At 39.2% G+C, this 20,925-nt stretch overlaps 1 protein-coding gene across 4 annotated transcripts in view; it reads right to left on the reverse strand.

Annotated features, from left to right (window-relative positions):
- TRANK1 (tetratricopeptide repeat and ankyrin repeat containing 1) overlaps positions 1–20,925 on the reverse strand; it is a 52,678-nt gene that overhangs the window by 25,323 nt on the left and 6,430 nt on the right. For all 4 annotated transcript variants that reach the window (XM_017823461.1, XM_017823470.1, XM_017823452.1 and 1 more), the window contains exons 2-12: positions 16,951–17,085; positions 15,297–15,420; positions 13,792–13,942; positions 11,644–11,762; positions 10,591–10,674; positions 6,677–6,815; positions 6,106–6,237; positions 4,414–4,581; positions 2,469–2,624; positions 1,843–2,094; positions 801–977 (exon numbers count right to left, since the gene is read on the reverse strand). In XM_017823461.1, coding sequence (XP_017678950.1) covers positions 801–977; positions 1,843–2,094; positions 2,469–2,624; positions 4,414–4,581; positions 6,106–6,237; positions 6,677–6,815; positions 10,591–10,674; positions 11,644–11,762; positions 13,792–13,942; positions 15,297–15,420; positions 16,951–17,084 — 1,636 coding nt within the window. In that variant the 5' untranslated portion in view covers position 17,085. The remainder of the gene's footprint in view (positions 1–800; positions 978–1,842; positions 2,095–2,468; positions 2,625–4,413; positions 4,582–6,105; positions 6,238–6,676; positions 6,816–10,590; positions 10,675–11,643; positions 11,763–13,791; positions 13,943–15,296; positions 15,421–16,950; positions 17,086–20,925) is intronic.

Genomic DNA, 20,925 nt, shown 5'->3' on the forward strand with positions numbered 1-20,925 from the left:
TTTAAACGAGACAATTTATGTGAAACATTTCTTTTCTAGCTGTAAAATAGTGACAATGAAAATCACTGTAAAGAAATCCCACCTTAAAAACTTTATACAGTGAAAAATACTTAAGATATTCTCATTGGACTTCTTAATCTTTTGATTTAAAATTTACAACTGGCAGTAGCTATGCTTTTAATCTCTCTAAACCCATTCACTGAAATGTGTTTAAAAATTAATAAATTCAGTATTTTTAATTATTTTCATTCTCCAGCTCAAAAAAATGCATTTTTTTCTTAATTTAAAATCAAACCTGACTTCAGGGCTTAATTTGACAGTTTATCTTACTTTCTTGTATTTTTATGTAAGCCCTAGAGTCCTTTCACTCAGTTCTCCCCTAAACAACACTTTGCTGATTTATGACTGAACAAAAACCTTTGTTTCTTCCTAGATACTTCCAGTTTACTTCATTCCCACCTAGTTCACATTTTACAGGGTTTCAAAGAGGAGCCTTCCTTTCTTGATTAAACACAAGTATATTCACAAAATAGTAACTGACAGAGACATTGCAGTTGTTTGATTCCACCATGTCACCTGAGTTGCCATTACCTCTCCTCATAGTCCCAGACACTGGAACCAGAGAGCAGAACACATCAGCTTAACTAAAGACTGGTGTGTATCCTCTGGCCTGCAAACTTTGGGGGCTGAGTGAGACAGTCAGACATCCTGATCTCCTGCCTCTGCTAGCACATCAGTAAACAGCAGCAGTGGGCTGGATAGGTAAGAAATGGGGATGTTTACAACAGCAAAAGCCTTACCTCTATTATTGAAACAGATGGAAACTGCAGCATGCAAAGGAGTATCTCCTTGTGTAACAGAGAGATTCTGAGGATCTGCACCTTTGGTCAGCAGCAAATACACCAGTTCAAAGTAGTTCTTTTTGAGGCATATTTTCAGTGGAATTTCAGAGTTGGTTGCAATCCCATCTGGCAAAGCTGGAGTGAAGGACAGGAAAATATCAGGGATTAAATCTGATATGCCAGATCTGCTAATTACAGAAAGTTCTGAACAGATGAAGGCATGCATATGCTGATTGCCAAGCAGGTGACAGTTTGGGGTTTTTTGTTAGTTTTTAATATGTATCTGTTAAACAATTTTTGACAAAGAAAAATATTCATAATCTCCTCTACCCATTTAGCTAAGCAACCAGTTCTCCTGTTGTGACTGGAAGACATAAAGGCCAGAACATATCTTCTTCAAGCCAGTCAGTCACTCACTGAAATAAGAAGCATCCTTGCACCTCTGGCATTCACAAGGCTTCATCAGGACTATGTGTCCATAACTTAAAGTTAGCATCAAGCTATAAGATTCAGTGAAAAATGACAGAGTAATTCTAGGAATAACCTCATGCAAAACAAGAAGAATGATGATGTCTACACTAGTTAAAAAAAGAAAGACATGTGGTCATGCCTTTGAAACCAATGAAGTAGTCAGTTACTTGCAACAGCAGACTGAATCAGAGACTGTAGCTAACAGTTTCCACCAGGACAATATTGTGGCTGAAGACAGAGAAATCAAGAAATCAAAAGAAACTACAAGCAAAGGAGCAACAATAATCTTTGACCTTTTACCAACCCTAACAAACCAATTTCATTTGACTAACATCTTCTACCCATGCAGCCTTACTAGCTTCCCATACGGCAGATGTAGCCAATGCACAGCACTCCAACGTACTGCTGCACTTATGCAGAGTCGTGAAAAAAAACATATGTTGGTATTTCTGAGACCTAATGTCACTCCCAACATGTCAAATAACATACTAGATCTTTTATAGTACATTAATATTGCACTGGTTTTCACCTCCCAGTTCAAGCAAGCATCTTATGAGGTGCACTTGCATATCCGATCTTTCACACTGTTGGATAATGTTGCCGATGTCAACATCTGGAAGACTGCAGTTTTTGAAGAGTCCTCCACCAGCTGGGTTTTCCCCATTGGCTTTCCCTGTTAGTAGCAGCAAAACTTTATGCCACATTTGCTTCTCCAGCAACTGTTTTATGAAGCTGTTAGCACAGGCATGGGAGATGTTGCATGGGATTTCTTCAGGGATTTCTGCAAGACAGTCAAAACAACACAACTCACTCAAAGTCTTATGACATCCATTTCACTGTAAACTAGTTTCAGAATAATTAATTCATTAAATTCAAAGCAAAGAACAGCAAAATGCATCTTTCCATCCTTATGCTGTCAACCAAGTAAGTTTGAACATTTCAATGCACCATGCTGAATTTTTGTGCACATTCCAGTGATTCTAAGTGCAAAAAACCAACTGTAAATATAATTAAAAGCACATCATTCCAGTAATAACAGTTGCAGAAACAGAGAAGAGAAAGAAGGGTAAAAGGGAAAAATGCATGTGTTAGCATCAAACACATTTTTCACAGCAATTAAGTTTTGTGAAAGGGAGAAATGTGAACTCACTGTACCTTCCAAAGAAGACAGCAGTTTCAGAAATCGCTTAACAGCACCTTCCTTCAATACATTTTTATTATGTGCTCCATTTTCAAACCTGTAGAACTGGACAAACTGTTCCACAACATCCCGGAGAGAATCTGTAGCAGCTATGGCACTTTCTTTCCCCCCTGCAGAACATTACAGAAATTGAAAACCCATTTCCTTGATGGCATGTTTTCAGGGCAAGACTGCAATGCATTACATCCCAGGGCTCTAAGAAACCTGTAGTGGCAGATTAAAATCAGACGGCTGAAACTTACTGCCAATGCCAGTCCTGTGATGGATTTCTCATCCCAAAGTATATTTGATACTTTCATCCAATACACTCTTGTCCTGGCTTTGCCTGGGACAGTGTTATTTTTCTTCTTAGTAGCTGGTACAGTGCCATGCTTTGGATATAGGATGAGGATAAGGTTGATAACACACTGATGTTTTGGCTGTGAGCAGTGCTTACCCTGTAACAAAGCCTTCTCAGTGTCCCATGCTCTGCCATTGAACAGATGCACAAGAAGACGGGAGAGAACATGGCCAGGACAGCTGACCTGAACTGGCCACAGGAATATTCCATACCCCACAAAATGTCATGTTCAGTACATAAACTGGGGGGAATTGGCTATGAGGGGCCCATCACTGCTTGGGGACAGGCTGGGCATCAGTTAGCGGGGTGTGAGCAATTGTACTGTGCAACACTTGTGTTTCTTGTGTTTTATTCCTTTCTCCTTGTCATCATTTTTAATACTACTACTACTAATTTACTTTCTTTCAATTATTGAACTGTTCTTATCTCAATGCACCATGGGAGAGAGGGGGAAGTGAGCAAGCGGCTGAATGGTACTTAGTTGCCAGCTGAGGTAAAACTGTGACACTCTTTACCATAATACCCTAGACTGAAAACTGTAATAGTTTTAAAGTTGATCTGTATAAAAGCAGGAAAATGCTGCCTCACAATTATATCACTGTTCAGAATTTAGAGTAGATGACTAAACCCAGTAATGTTTTCAGTATACAGTTTTAGTCAGATGACCTGAGCTTGTCTGATTCCTCAGCGCCATTTACAAAATACAGCCATAAAATAATTTGTCCTCTTAGAAGAAAAAAACAAAACCAAAAAAATCCATCAGACCAAAATGATGTCTACAAGATTAAGAAATACTTATGTAATGGGCAATAGCCAATGATGTCCCAATAAATGCCCTTAAATAAACACTGAAAGACTTGGCCTGGATTTCCTAAAAGGTTTGAGGAATTTAGCTACATCAAAGACCAAACAAAACAGTAGCTTTACCCCATAGGACAAAAGAGACAGACAAGGTTAGTCATCTTTTTAGCAAAAGAGACTAACCTCAGACTGTTAGCTATAAAAGTGGGGTTTATTCTCCAGCCTCTCATTTGCAGTAAGCATGGAAAACTCTAGCAGGTTGTGCATTGCAAAAAAAACCCACCCAAAATCTGGCCACAAAAGACAGGCTGAGCTACCTGAAACACCAACCAAAGTGATTACTGCCACATGGGTATTGGTGTTAACCCCTAACCGAGAACCACTACGCTAAAACCTTCTCCAGAGCAGAGATCTCTGCAGCAAAGAAAAAGAAAAACTGTGGGAATTTGTTTGCCAGGAGCCCTAAGATGCAAGCACAATGAAACCCAGTTTTCCAGTAAACTTACATGCAACGCACACATGAAAACTGAGACGGAACCTAAAAACTTTGCTTTATGCCAAGTTTGATCTGAACAGTTAGACAGCAGTTGCCTTCAGGCAAGGACAAAATATTCACTTTTGACTGGTAGGAGATCACAGTGACAACTCATAGGAGAAGTTACATAAAACCCACCCACTATTACCAATTCAAAATAAAACTATTTTGTACCTAAAGGATATAATTTTAAAACAGGAAAAGCACACAGTGCCTGTAGTACCTGTCTGTTTCTCAGAGGAAGTGTGTTTCTCAATGTGCTTGCTGACTTGTCTTACAGCATCAAAGTTTTTGTTCTTTTTCAAGATATCTATGACATATCTTGACCGCGCATCTGGAAAAGTGGGATCAACCCCAAAATTCAGGAGCATGATCACATCTTCTGTTTGGCCTAAGAAAACACATGAATAAAAATTAGAGGAAGAATAATTCACATCGTTCAGGAGTCTAGTTCTGTTTTCCTTTTTATTTTTAATTTCCTGGCACAATTTCTAGCCTATTTTTAATTTAAAAGATTTCAATTTTTCCAGTGTCGTAAGAATGAGGCACTGTTAGGTATTTTTTCACAAGGTTTGGAAGGTGACTTGATAAACCAGAATATTTCACACATTCAGGCATAAATATACACAGGTAGGCACTGAGTTTCTTTCCTGTGAAACATAAACCACATGATTTTCTTGGAAATAAACTTTATAACTAAGATGTCTACTTTGACTAAAAGTATAATTGTCTTCAACAGAAACTGCTATCCTCTGTAGCATTTCACTACAAGTATTACAGATTACACATAAGCACAATAAATATGATGGTGATTTAAAGCCTTGACATCATATCTAATATTCTGGAAGACTGCATGCTCCCTTCTTAGTATGCCACACCGTACTACTAGGCGAAGCTTTACAGCTGCCTGTACTTCTCTTGCCTCAAAGAAGCACATTTGGTAGTAGTCACGCCCTCAGAACAGCTGGGAGAGCACAGGAGCACCAAATCACCAAGTCATGCAGGAGAAAACTGAGCAACGGTGAGCAAATAAGTGTTAGACCACCACCCTTGGCACACCACCACAGGACTTGAAGATCTTGGAGGTCTTTTTCAACCTCAGTGATTCTATGATATATAATGTTCAGAACGAATAGCTAAAAAGAAATAAACTTTAATAAATACATATTAACATATATAATCTCTCTACAATAAATACTATATGAATATTATTAAATAAACCTTAATTTAAGGAAAAAATAAATTCATACAGATATACAGCCTCTTCCACAAATGTGTAAGTCATTTAGCAGCAGATGGAACTGCTGCAAAAGATGTGTTACACCTTTCCAGAAAATGAAATTATTTAGATATAGGTTGTGCACATTTCATTCACACTATTAAATCAAACCACCAGAATGTCACTGCATGCAATGACCCACAAGTCTGGTGTTATCTTGGCATTGATGTTTGTTTCCCGTTGCCACCTAGTGAGCAGAGTAAAAAATACAAGGAAAAAAGCCAGGTTAACATAAAAGAAATCCCACAGAAAATGTGAAGGAAAGCATCCTGTTTTCCTCCTCTGACAATGTACACTACTACTTCGGTCTTAAATTTTCACCTATTTTAAGGACACATCAAACTTTAAAAGGTAACTTCTAAGATTCTAAAAACTGCAGCATACTTGTGGGAAAATCCTAATCAGTCAAACCAAAGAGCAAAGGAAATTGTCAGACATCAGGTACACAATTTTGAAAAGGAATTGTTGAAATGTTTAAATATTACTTGTTATTACAAAGTCTACCTTCAGATACTTTCTCATTTTCTTCTTTCGCATGAAACAGTAAACACCAAGGTCTGAAACTTTCTTCCATTATTGATTGTTTAATATGAAAACAAAGCAACACACACACACAAACAAAAAAATTGTACTTACTGCTTTTCTGGGAATATTCATTGGAAGAGGCCACAATATGCAGGAGGGTATGTCCATCTCTGTCTTGCTGGTTGATCCTATCCTTCAAGTCTGGCCTCTGAGTCAGTAACCACCTGAAGAGATGGTTATTTGCTGAAATGACAGAAAAACACACATAAATAGATTAACATTTTTTTCTCCTATGAAATGGCAAGATGCAAATCTAAGGCTGACTCATGACCCTTTCACAGACATAGAAACTGCTGCTCCACACTGAGATGGCAGGATGAAATACTGTTCTTTTGTCAAAGTTGATATATCCTGGTTACGAAAGACCCATATCAAACTACACTTTTGCTTCAAATCACAGAAGAGAACAACTATAATAGGTTTCCACCACTACCAGGTAGAGATGATCAAAGAGAGTGTTTAAAACATTTCTAAAATAGTGCTTTACTGGCACATGCAAGATTATACTTAATAATCTGACCTGAGTTGTTGTGAATTTTTTTTTTTAATTTAAAAAAGCACTAAGTGTCAGTTCTCCAAGGAAAGCCACCACTGGTTTATTTTAGCTGCAGATGTCACTCACTTGCTTTGATACACAGTCTGATAACAGCATGCAGCGGATACACTCCAATGGATTCAGCTTTTGCCCCAATGGAAATTAGCCACTTGACTAACTCCACTAGTCCTTGCACCTTCTCACCATGACCATACAACTCAGAAGTCTGACAACAAAGAGAACAATTACAACACATTATTTTTACATACACAAAAGGCATTTCCTTTTTAAGTCTATTTCCATGTTTTTATGACAAGATTCAGTGGAACAATAAAAAGCTATATCCATTATAAAATGAAACTATTTCATAGACTTTCATAGCATGGTTTGGGTCAGAAGGGACAATAAAGATCATCTAGTTCCAACCCCCAATAGGCAGGGTCACCTTTCACTAGACCAGGTTGCTCACAGTTCCATTCAACCTTGCCTTGAATGCCTCCAGGGATGGGGCATCCACAACTCCTCCTGGCAACCTGTTCCAGTGCTTGACCACCCTCTGAGTAAAGAATTTCCTCCTGGTATCTAATGTAAACCTACTCCTTTTCAGTCTGCAGCCATTCCCCCTTGTCCTGTCACTACATGCTCTTGCAAAAGCCTCTCTCCATCTCTCCTGTAGGCTCCCTTCAGGTATTGGAAGGCTGCAATTAGGTCAACCAAAGTCTTCTCTTTTTCAGGCTGAACAATCTCAATTCTCTCAGCCTTTCCTCATAGCAGAGGTGCTCCATTCCTCTAATCATTTTGGGTGGCCCTCTTCTGGACTCACTCCGACAGGTTGATGCCAGAAATAGTGTGGCCAGCAGGACTAGGGAGGGGATTGTCCCACTGTACTTGGCACTGGTGAGGCTGCACCTTGAATCCTGTGTTCAGTTTTGAAACTCTCACTACAAGAAGGACATTGAGCTGCAGGAGTGTATCCAGAGAAGGGCAATGGAGCTGGGGCAGCGTCTGGAGCACAAGTGTGATGAGGAGCAGCTGAAGGAGCTGGGGTTGTTTAGCCTGGAGAAAACAAGGCTCACGAGTGACCTCATTGCTCTCTACAACCATCTGAAGGGAGGTTGTAGCAGATGGAGGTTGGTATCTTCTGCTGTGTCCCAAGTGAAAGAAGGAGAGAAAACAGCCTTAAGTTGCACCAAGGGAGGTTCAGACTAGATACCAGGAAAAAAAATTTCACTGAAAGAGTGGTCAGGCATTGGAATAAGTTGCCCAGGGAGGTGGAAGTGTTCAAGAGGCATCTGGGTGTGGCACTTGGAAAATGGTTTAGGGGTGATTCTGGTTGTGCTGAGTTGATCTTGAAGGTCTCTTCCAACCTTGAGGATTCTAGGATTCTGTGAAAGCACACAGCCTGAGCAGAAGACAGCTGAACTGAAAACAGATGTTCTCGCAAGGACTTAAGGAACATAAAGCATACTCTACAAGGGGCACAGCAATATAGGGTACTCTGGAGGTGTCCTGAGGAGGGTCAGATGGAAATTGAGATAATATGCCAGAAGGATCAGGACATGAAGAGGTGGTCAGAAACAGTGTTCAGACATAATTTCTGCATTTGTGCCTGTCATCTTTTTAAATAGTAGTCTTCGCACATGCTTTCAACATCCACAAATAAATCTTTTTTTTTTTTCACACCTCATGCCAAATTTTGACTGGCAAGAATTACTGTTTGTGAACAATTAAAAAAAAAAATCAAAATACAACAAATTACAGGGAGATTGTAGTGGCAGCAGGGGAAGTCTGAGTTCTCAGAAAGCCACATTTTCTAATTTTCACAAAAGAGAAGCACTGCTTAGGGATTTTTCATCTCGATTCTTTCAGTCTTCCATGTGTACAACAAACCCACTAGAATAGGTAAGACTTGTGGGGTCAATTCAACAACAAAGGACATGCTATTTTGTAAAGGCAACCCATGTTTCTCCTCCTCTCTCAAAGGAGTATTTTGCTTTGCTTGCCTAGGAAGGAAAATATTTTACTAAGACACTCTACATGCGTCTTCTATTGTGTTTCTATGCTTTATTGCCAGTGTGAGGAGTTACTCTGTTGGCACTAACACAGCACACCTCTGGCTAATGATACCTAAGACATGCTTGTATATATCCATCCACTAACTCTTCTGCTATCACTAAAAATAAGCCTATGAGAGTTGTTGATTTAAATCCTTTGCACTGCCCTTATTTTTCAGAATTGCTTCTGCTCACTCTGTCAGGCACCTAACTGAAATAGCCCCAATTCGAAATTATTTTGACAGAAGTACCACCAGCACCGTAACAGCCAAACGGCAAATTCTGGCATATTTCATCGATATACCTTAAACCTTAATTTGCCAACCAGTAAATGCCAAGCAAAGGTACTGAGTAGCCTACAGCTAACATCTTCTAAAGTTTCTGTCAGGAAAATCACAGTGCTGTAAGAAATCTAGAAATTCTTTACTGTGATGCAGTGAGGCACTGGAACAGGCTGCCCAGAGAAGCTGTGGATGTCCCATTCCTGGCAGTGTTCAAAGCCAGACTGGACAGGACTTTGAGCAAACTGGTCTAGTGGAAGGTGACCCTGACCATGGCAGGTTGGAACCAGATGATCTTTAATGACCCTTCCAACCCAAATCATTCTATGATTCCATGATAAAGCCTAAGGAATTTCTCAATGAATGTGCAACCATATCTTTTAAAACTAGGTTACCTACAACAGAACTATACTTAATTAACATACACACAAAGAAATGAAAGAATAAACCCAAAAAATGCTTATACAGAGAAGAATTTTTTAGTAGTCTGTAAGAAATGTTTTACTTAACTGCAACTGAAATAGGCTGGGCAACCACTGTGTGGTGAGAGACACATGCTTTGTGAGATGCCTTTAGAAAGCTGATATGTCACTGCTATGGACACTGGCTGTTTCTGAGTTGCAGAGTTGGTGAACTCCCAGCAGCTCCTGGCTCACAGTCAGCCTCCAGCCACACCTTGGTTCCCAAGGTGCCAGAAGCCATGGCTGCTCACCCCTTAGTGCACTCAAAGCGTTTTGGTGGAACACCTGTGCACAAAGGCAGGGGTGAGCAGCAGCAAGCCCTCCAAGGCCAGCTAGTCACACAGCAAGGTGGGCAGAGCCTCTGGGGTGTACCAGTGGCACAGACACCAGGCAGGCACAATCATCCAGCAGCAAGTCTGTATGAGCATGGCAGTTTGTGACAGCTAAAGATTTCATTTTATCCTGCCAGCACAGAAAGTTTGGAGGTTCCCAAATGCTGCAGAACATGAGGAATCACAATATAAAGAAAAGAGCAAGTTTCAGGAGAGCATCATAGAGATCAAGTTCTGCTGTCTGCAGATGCCATCATCTCTGTGAAAGGCATCAGGAATTGTGGCTACTTGGTCTATGACTACATGCTCCCACCTTGTCAAAATCCTCTAAATAATCTGAGAAATGCCAAAGCCTTTAGAGAGAAAGTTTAGCAGCTGCTGCGTAGATGTAAAGCATCCTACCAAAAATGTTGTGTGTTGAGGGAAAGAAAAATTCCAGTACTGCACCCAGCTCAACTCCCTGTGATCATACTCAATACCATGAAGCAGTCCAGAGACAGGCTAGCGAAGTACAAAAATATTCTAGCCTATATCCTAAGTTCCTCTCATTGGAAAGCATACCCAACTTAACTGATATCAGACATCTTTCAGTATTAAATTGTCGAATTAGAAGTGTGACATAGATATCTTGCTGTATTTGAGAGAAAAATGTCTTCTTTTGACCAAATAAAAGGAAATAGTAAGTTACATACAGAAATTAACCAAGTTAGAGGTTTTAAAATTTTCAAAGGAAAAGAAACAAAATATTTAGCATGATAACATAACATCTATATATTTTTCATTTTATTTTTCTTGCACACAAGATGGAAAATCTCTCACTAAACTAAATAGAAAGATATAGACACAAGGAAAAAAGAGAGAATACTACTTTACCTCAAAGAGATTCTTCAGAGATACCTGGTTGACTCTGAGATTACTGGGCAACTTTTCCTTCTCAGATAGCAACAACAAACAAGACTGAAAAAAAACCCCCACATTAGTGACCTTATAAGTACACTTAGAAACTCTGCCTCATCAGATCTTGCAGGGAAGCAAACACTGGCTAACAACATTTCGGATCTTTTTGTAATATTTTAAGAGATTACTGAATCTCCCTTTCTAATTTTCAACTGAATTAATGTAACACACAGTGGAATAAGGGAAGCTATGACCAGTGAAAGTTTTCCTCCCCCTCCTTCTCCACCTCTGGCTCTTGCAGGGCTGTTTCTCTCACTCTTTCCCCCTCACTCTGCCAGGCAGGTATTTGCCTTTCTTAAAACACACTTCTCCTGTGCCACCTCCACCTTGGCTGCAGGGCTCAACCATGCCCTGGAATAGGGCCATTAGAGTGGCTGGAAGCAGGGCAGCCCTGGCCGCTCCTCACTGGGGCCCTGCAGCCCGGGCTGCCAGCACCTCACCATCAACATCCAATACAGGTACAATTGTGACAATGATCAATTTTTTCCATAGTCTCTAGAGAAAATAGGATTAAAATAATTTTAGATGATTTGCCTTTGGACTTTTCTAAATGATCTGGTTTTGTTTAACAACCATGTACTTCCACCAAGATGCTCCTTGTTTGTGGGTCTTTCACAGACAATTTCAAAAATCCTACTTGTGACCCAAAAGGAAAAGCAAAAGGGACTACAAATACTCTTGTGGGTTTTTCCCCTCTCAGATTTCAAGAATAATGACTCTAGATGGCACCATAAGACAGACAACAGCAAGAGACAAGCAGGATTTCATGCCCATTGTATCCCTTCCAGAAATGAATTTCAGAAATTACTTACCACTAAAAGCATTTTTCAAGTCATAAGAATCAAGACATTTGAATCAGGCAGCAACATATACTCACTGTTTTGGCTTTCAAAGGTAACATAAGCTTATGTTGAAGAGGTAAGATGAGCACCCACCATGCAGAGGGAGGTGACACAGTGACAGACTTACCCTCCACTTCCCTTTCTGGGCCAGCCTTTCTATCACCGCTTGCCAAACCAGTGCATCAAATCTTGCACTGAAAACATATTCATATGCAGGAGGAAAATTTGGTGGAAAGATTCGTTCATCTGCAAGCATAAGCAATTGAGAAAACTATTTGGTATACAGAGCACTTCAAAAGTTGGAGTCTCCAACTAAACTATGTCATTGCACAGTGACGATTTTAGCACTGATTAATACCCAAGGGAATGCCAAATGGGGGATTAAATAACCCTGATCATCCAAATGATACAGCATCCTGTTATCAGTGGCCAGACTTCATTAAACAAGGAGAAAAAAATTAATCCCTGTCCTCAAGAAACACCTCAAAACCCCAAGACTTTGTGAACCTTGTGGTAGTTCTTCCACTTGTGGGTCAATCAGCTATGGATGCTGCTAAAAATAATCAAGGTCCTAAACACATGGCTACAAGCTCAAGGAAAGGCAGTAGGGGCACAACTGTTACAGAGCAATTTAAATTTAGTAGTAGAATGGCTAAGGCTTCGTAAGAGAGTAGGCCTAGAAAGCAACACTCCAAAGTAGTATGTTAGCAACCTTGTTTGTGAGCATGGAATGTGTTGAAGAAGTAGAAACAATAATCAAAAGATTTAGTCAAGCATGTACATAATGATTTGTACCTTAGATGTGGTAAGGGTCTGTTAAACAGTTTCTAGGAGTAAGACAACCTAAGCAGATTTATGATTAGAGTAGATGATTATCAATTGTTATCAGTATGAAGTATGAGCTTGTTTGTAACTGAATGTAACTGTTTTGCTGTGGAAACTACACGTAAACTTGTTTGTGTAAAAGTATAAAAGCTGAACTGAGAATGAAAGTCTTCGGAATCCTGACTTGGGACGCTAGTCCTCAGGTTCCCGGGCCCCGAATAAAGCACTGCATAAACCGGCACTCTGTTGGTTTGTGTCTTTGTTACGGGCAACAGGGGCACAACCACAAATCTCCTGGCATGCTTGCAGGCCCATTAGACAAAGTCTGTTAAACAGACAAAAAAGCAAGCAGGGGAGGAGAGACTGAGGAGATGGCAAGGAGACACAGGGTGGACATAGCTCAAAAAAACCCCACACAGTGCCACAGGAAGGCCACATTCCCTCTTTTCATTGCTGTCCATTACTAGCTGAAGAAAAGTCCCCCACACTGGAATACACTGCACTGAAAACTCAAGTTTAAACTGCATATCTTCTAATTATTTTCAAATATATCTAGCTAAAAGAAAAGCAGAGGGGTCTGGACAAAACTCACTAAATGCCTCAGGGGTCTGGTGCTCCAAATTTCCTGTCTTGTTTCCCTGACCTTGAATTTTGACCTTTTCTAACTACTTCACAATTGACATGTTCGTGTGATATCCGAGATTTGAGATGTAACAAGAACTAATAGTTTTTGCAGTGGAATGTACCACAAAAACTACATATCGTTGAGCCAAGTGATTTAAAGGGACCAATCAAGCAAGGTGAGGAAACAATGAAGAAGGGAACTGAAGCAGCCGAACAGGCAGCGCTGGGTTGATGTATAACCAAGGGTATTGTCTTAAAGAAGGTCATAAGGCAATCACTCAGAACTTTAGGGACTTGAGACACAGACAACCACTAGAGACCCCCAGTGAAGCCCCTCGGAGACCTTATAGGGATATGTACATATGCCAGAAAGTGTTGGGCAATGTCATGAATGTATAACAGGAAGGCAGGGAATGAAAAATGAATAATCATATAATGCCAACGTATCAGATGTAGCAAAGATGGCTCTGTGTGCACTTTAAGCGAACTGATTCCCAGGGCACCTGGCATGCTGTGCATTGTAATAAACAATGCCTGGCTTCTAAAACTCACAAATTGTGTCTCAGAGATTTCTTTTAAGAGCTGATTTTAGGCAACACCTGTGAGACAACGCTACCCCCTGCACAGTGTTTTGCAATTGTTGGCATCTGCTGTATACAAACTGGACCAAGTTCAGCACATCCTCAACATATTCGTAACCCTCAAACAGACCAGAGGCACTGAAAGACCAAAGGAATGATCTCATGAAGGACATCCTATCAAGGATTTGTGTTGTCATCACTACTGAAAGGTTCTTAGAAAAATTAAGCTCTTAATTTGAGCTTACCATTGACACTTATGAAGATTCCTGCTACAAAATCAGCAATTTGAGTTCGATCTCCAGAAGAATTCAGGAGACCCAAACCTTTATGAAACATTAAAACTGCCTTGTAAGAGTTTGATAACATGATGAATGACTGGCCAGCTCTATAATAAGCCTGAAAAAAAAGGAGAACAAAAGACAATTGTTGGGAAAATATTCAGAGATCTTTACTACAAAACAAAATGTTGCAATTTTTTTCTAAATTCTCTGTTATAAAAATGACATGTTGTACTATTTCTACAGATACAAACAAAAAAGTGCAATAAACTATTCTATTCTAATCCCTTGAAGTTCACAATATGCCACTGATATCATCACAGATACTAAGAGCGATAAAGGCTGGAATACAAAACTTGGAAAATAACTACGGGATGAAAGATACACTTTTAGCAACTGTATTTTAACCTCCTCTGGACAAGATTTTTTTTTTGTCACAAAGTCCAGAATATATAATTATGTCCCCACATCACTGTATTTTGCCGAATTTGCCACAATGCATATATTTTTCAGCCAATGGCACCTGCAGATGTTTATACTCACCACTGAATTAGGCTGTACCAGCTTAGAGTCACAGTGAAGTTAATTTGTTCAAATAACATTAATTGGCATGCTGCAGTGCAAGTTAAATGGGCATTTGTGCAATTTTACCATATCTGAATGAAATATCTTCTACAGAAGTCTCTAGGAGTCTGTAGTAGTCAGACCAGAAGACTATTTATTTTACACAGAAGCCAATCCAAGAGTATGCCTCCATATCATAAATACTGTACAACTGCTCTTTATTCATAGCAGATGACTATTTGAGTCAATGTGTACTTAATCACAAGCTAAGACCAGTGTATTGTTCTGTCCACTGGAAATACACTATGACCTTGATCACCATGTACTGTTCCCAGGAACTGCAGACTTATTAACACATAAAAGAATATTAGCACATACTGCCCAAGGCAGCCTTCAAAGCTAAGTCCCCATCCCAGAGCTGAGTGCTGTCATCTGTACTGTAAGCCAGGCTCTGTAAGACCACAAGTGAGCACAGAGCTGGTGAACTTCACCACAGACAATATCTGCACATGGCCTGACCAGGCACGCAGCTAGTGCTGTGTCATCCCCAGGTTTCAAGCATCACAAGGCCACGTAAGATTTTTAACTTTTAGCATTTCCTATCACGTTGTTTGGGATACTAATAAAATTGTTATATTCCTTGAAAGCATTGGTGCTTCACTTGTTGGGACCCAGGGACAACCAGCAACTCTTGGAGCAGAAAGATCTGCTTTATTTTATTAAAAGTACTATTACAGTAGTAAATCTGATGCTTATGTATAGAATCAAACACTGATTCTGGCATTTCATGTTATATTTGCCTATCATACCTCAAAGCCAAAACACAATAAAAAAAAGACTATGACACTTTAAAAAAAGACAAAAGTAAGGAAGGCATGCAAAAACCATCAGCTTAAACATCTGAATACCTTAACATACTCTGGATCCCACTGTAAGCTCTGGTAGGCTAAAAATGCTGCTTCATTCCATTTACCCAGATAGTACAAGGCAGTTGATTTGTTGCACATCAACACAGCTATGTCCCGGGAACACCTAAAAATATGTTTTTAGCATTACTGTTTATTCGCTTGAAAAAGGATCATATTTTATCGTTAGCCATATGGGAAAATGAAAAAAATATACATATCACCGACCTAACAAAATTAGAGGTAAAAAATGTAGTTGTAGAAAATAAAGATCATTGGAACATTGGCTATAAAATCTCTTAGAGACATCCTAAATGATACCTTAGTGATAACCTGGTCTCTTCTGAAGCAGAAAGCCAACCCACTGGAATAATGATGTATAGCAATTTAGAAAGAGTTCAGACAATCTCAGTTCACCTACATATAGCTCAGTGAAAGCCAGCAGCCAAGAATGGGAGAAAACACATGAATGGAACACATAAATGTGAGACGAAAAGAATGCTAAACACATTATGGTCACCAAAAAACAACCTCAGTGCATTTTACTGTATCACCAGTAGATGAAGTCAACAGAAAAATCCACATCAGCTAAGAAATAAAGAAATGTATTTTAAGAGAACTCTATATACTGAAGTATATAAAGCATCTACTGAATGCAAGAGAGTTTCTGGAAAAAGATGCACACAAACTATAGCCCACAGGCTGCTGGTGAGCCTAGAAAGCCTGTCTTGCCTGTGCTCAAACAAATAGTATGTGCCACAGAGCTACATCCTTCATGTTCTTCCTATCTACTAATTTACACTCAAATAAGTTGTTTCAACACACTGAATGTGTTCAGAGCACGCTCCTGCATGCAAGCAAATCCTGACGCAATCCTGTGCCAATGGTAACGGAGATATTCGGGACCAAACCCCTGTGTATGATGAAGCCACACTGACAGTGAGGAGCAGGCACTGAAAGGAGCCTGCTCGGCTGTGTCCTCGCTCCATCCCAATCCCTACATATGCTCCAGACTTACTTTACTGCTTAGTCTAAACGGTTAACAGTCAAACTAAATGAATGGCTGGTGTTAAATTAGGTTAACAGCAGCGTTAATATATGGTAGTAATGAATATTTAATAGTTAACATAATACTCAAATATTTCATCGCTAATAATATTAGCAACTGATGTTAACTGATAAAAAAACACTTAACATCTGGAAAGAAATACCCAAAGAAATCTTCTGCTCAAAAATTATCTTTTAACATACCTGAAAATACTAAGAAAGACCAAATAACAAGAACAAAGTAACTTGCATGAATCGTTTTACAGATAATCAGATGACCCACAGAACCACAGGCCACAAACATGACCAAGACATGGCAAAATCACAGGAAGATTAATCCACAACATGTCATCTAATTTATGGAAAATTAATTCGAGCTTTAATTACACTAATAACTGATGGAAAAGTATTCAGATTAAAGTCACTAATTAATCTCTCACATATACACAAGGAACAGCAATTCCTCTTTAATTATAAAACTGATACACCAAAAACTATGACAAAAGACACAAGAAAATCAGGTGTCAGGTCAAGAAATAGAGTTTTGAATTAACTGTACACATTTCAGGCTTGTCTTATGGTTTACATGTTATAATTCAAGAATACTTACTGGACCCATTGCATCAAAAACTGAAGTGTTTGTAGAGCTTCATCATACTTTCTGATGGCCAAAGAGTAATTTCCATTTTTAAAAGCCTGGTTTCCGGCCTGCTTCATACTCTGTGCATGTTCCATGGGATTCATGCTAATGAAGAGCAAAAAAAAAATTAATCAAACAAAAGCATTGATTTATGAGACACTTCTATCCCTAAAATCGACCTAAATTTTCACCTTTGTTTTTGCATATTTGAAAAGAAAGACAAAAGAGCACATCTTTGTTTGCTTCAACTGGAATAGTAAAATATAGCTCAGGTGATAGGCTCACCTTTGCTCTCGATGCCTCCTCAACTTCCCTTCTTTTTTAATCAATCTCAGCTAACCAGATATACCACAGGTATGCATTTTTTTCAGTTTTTCTCCTCAGGCCTTAAATTGTATCTTTTAAATTACGATTCAAAATTATTTCAATGTGTGCACACACACTAAATGCAGGAGAACAAACATCATTCATATGCTTAAGTAATACATGAAGCTATGCATTTCAATTAATTAAACACAAAATTTATTTACTTGCTCTTTACTTATGACTTTTTTGTCCGGCTCCTCTGTCTAGACATTCAGTAATCCAATGTATACAAAACTGCTTAGAAACTTAATTACTGAATGGATATATGGTACTGTAGTATATTAATAGTGCATGAGGACCCTGAATCAGACTTTAAACAGTTATTAAAATGAATATAGAAAGTGTCCAAAGAAAACAAAGGTTGAAACCAGCATCAACTGCAAGTTAATGAAAAAATATTTCATAATTAAAAATGTAAAATCAGGTTCATTACATAAAACTAATCACATAGTTAAGTAGCTAGATAATAGAAACAAACACAAGAGAAGAAACAGCTACAGGTATGTTGAGACAACAGTACATTAAAAACAGAGAGGAATACCCAATGCTAAAGCCTTGTTTAGAATCATTCTTTGCAGATTGATTTTATGACTAAAAGATGTTTCCATTACCTGTAAAACTGTGTATGAGTCTCACAAATCTCAATGCTGTTAAATATGATAAATTCACCATACAGGAATGCACAGATTTACTTATTATCCAGGTATTAGCAGGCCTGGAACAAAACCCATAAAATCTGTAACCTTTCACAACCTGCTAACATAATGTCGTGGTTTAATCTGGCAGGCAGCTACACGATACACAGACCTTTGCTCACTCTCCGCCTTCTCGAGTGGGACAGGAGAGATAATCGGGAAAAAAAGTAAAATTTGTGTGTTGAGATAAAGACAGTTTAACAGGAGAGAGAAAAGGAAGGGAAAATATTAATTCTACTAAGAATAATAAAACTAGAGTATAGAAAACAAGTGATGCACAATCCAATTGCTCACCCACCGACCAATGTCCAGCCAATTCCTGAAGAGTGGCCCATGGTCAGTTTTCCCTCCTAATTCATATACTCAGCATGACATTCTATGGTACGGAAAACCCGCTTGGCCAGTTCAGGTCAGGTGTACTGGCTGTGTCCCCTCCCAGCCTCCTGTGCCTCTTGCACCCCCCCACCCCACTGCAGCTGACAGGGCAGCATGAGAATCTGAAAAGTCTGGCTTAGGGTAAACACAGCTCAGCAACAACTAAAACATCAGTGTGTTATCAATACTGTCCTCATGCTAAGTTCAAAACACAGCACTGCACCAGCTATTGAGAAAATTATCCCAGCTGAAAGCAGGACTGAACATCTGCAAGATCTCTTCACAACACAGCAAACTAGATATTTGTAGGTATATGAAGTAACAGACAAACTGAGAAACACTACCAGCATATTTTCTCTGTAGTACTCCTCATGATGAACCTGAAACACTGAGAACCACTACTGTATTGTGAATACAGAGGTATGATGAGGTATGGCTGACACTGTGTCTCTGCATTTATCCAAGCACAAAAAGCACTCAGCAGGCTGACAACTGCACTAAGCAAACAGCAGAGCAGCAGCCCACAACTCTGAAGAGGCAACAGCAGAAGAACCAGGTGCAACCACAGAGTTCAGATCCAAAGTGCTTCAGACTGATCGGGAAAAGCCTGGTCAGAAGTTAGGTCTTATTAAATTAAACAAATAAACACTCTGTGATAATGCCTACAATCCAAACATCAGCTCAGTAATTCCAGGGAAGCACCAAGAACAGATGAAATCCTGGCTATAAACTAAATTGAAGAAAAAGAGGTCCCATCTACATGGTGGAGGTTGGACAACCAGTCATGCTAGAGGAATAATTCTGACATTTGGCCCAGGCAAATTAAATCATCACTTCACTGAGCATTGTGAATACAGTATATACTTTAAAAACGCTATTTTTCCAAACAGCAAATCAAGTGTATTCATAGCATATGCAGGACTTTTTTTCCCCTGCACAGTATGAGCACTATTAAGGTGAAGAAAAGGAAAAAAAACAGAGCAACAGAACAAAGAATAAAAAACAAGTGCTAAGAGGTTCTACCTCACATTTTTTGTAATTCTTTCAGATTTCAACTTTTTAGCATCAAAAGATTTGAGAAATTATTTTCCTCAAGAATAATACCAAAATAGATCAACTGCACAGCAGTTTATCCATGAACAAGTATATGTGAACCAAGGGTTTTCTAATTTATAGTTGAATTTCAAGGGGTTTTGTTTTGGTTTGGTTTTTTTTAAAGAAAGCTATGCTTCTACTTCAGGTTTGTTTTTTTTCCCCAGAATTACATTTTTATCTTATTTTTCTTTGGAATCCACTAAGAGTACAAATAAAGGGTATTTAAAAGATGTTTAAAGTATTATTTTTCCCACAGTACAGCGAAAGACCCCCAGTCACAACATGCATTTAAAAAGGACTTTCAAATGTGTCCTGTGCTGAGAAATTTTGGAACTAAGCTCCCTGTTTCAGATCAGGAGGCAGCAGGATTTCCAGCTCCTCCTGATTCTCATCCTTTTCCAGCACTGGAGTTTCCCAGCCAAAACTTCAAACTGTAGATCATTTAAATAACTGGGATGTCCGCTGGAGGCTTTTGCAACTACACCCAAGTTTGTAGACCCAAGAGATGCACTGGCATGCAAATCTGACATCTAAGTTAATGATCCAAAAGAATCACTGTGCTGACTAGCACAGCAAGTCTTGCTATTGCCTAACATCTTCCTGAAGCATAAACAATTTTAACTCAAACCAATGGACTAACTGAAGACCTATTACATAAAGTCTACCAAGCGTGAGGAGCATTAAACAAAAATGTTGTCTATTACACAGCTGTATCTGAATATAACCAAAGAAAGACTTTGTTGGGTTGAGTGCTGTGGGTTAACCCCAGTGGGCAGCTATGTGCTTGCTTCCCCCCATCCCCAGTGGGATGGGGAAAGAGGAAAGGAAGAGTAAAACCAAGAAAAGTTGTAGATCAAGATAAAAATTGTTTAGTAAGCAAAAGAGACATGGAAGAAGAGAGAATTACAACAAAATAAGTGATACAAAGGTAATAATTTACCATCTCCCTGACATAGACCAATGCCCACCCAGTTCCCAAGCTAGAGATGGCTAATCTCCCTAAGCCCTCTGCTCTTCCTTTTCATTGCTGAACACGATGCTACATGGCATGGACTATCCCTCCAGTCAGTTTGAGTCATTTGCCCAGTTGTGTCCCCTCCCAATCTCTTGTGCACTCCCAATCTATTCACTGGGAGGCAGAGTGAGGAACAGAGAAGGCTCCAACACTGTGCAAATATTGCTCAGCAACAGCTAAAACATTATTGCGTTAACAGCATGGTACAAATTTAAAACACAGCATCATATCTACTATGAAGAAAATTGACTCCATCCCAGTCAGACACAGCTTCCCCTCATAAAACAGGGATTCCTCCTAAGCTATGAACACATAAAGGTGTGCGGACACCCTAAGGTCTGGGAAATCCTTCCCCATATATTGTTGAGATCACAGAAATAAAACCAGAATTAATAAAAA

The sequence above is a fragment of the Lepidothrix coronata genome, unplaced genomic scaffold (genome assembly GCF_001604755.1).
Source record: "Lepidothrix coronata isolate B3197 unplaced genomic scaffold, Lepidothrix_coronata-1.0 Scaffold3, whole genome shotgun sequence".
Taxonomy (NCBI): Eukaryota; Metazoa; Chordata; class Aves; order Passeriformes; family Pipridae; genus Lepidothrix; species Lepidothrix coronata.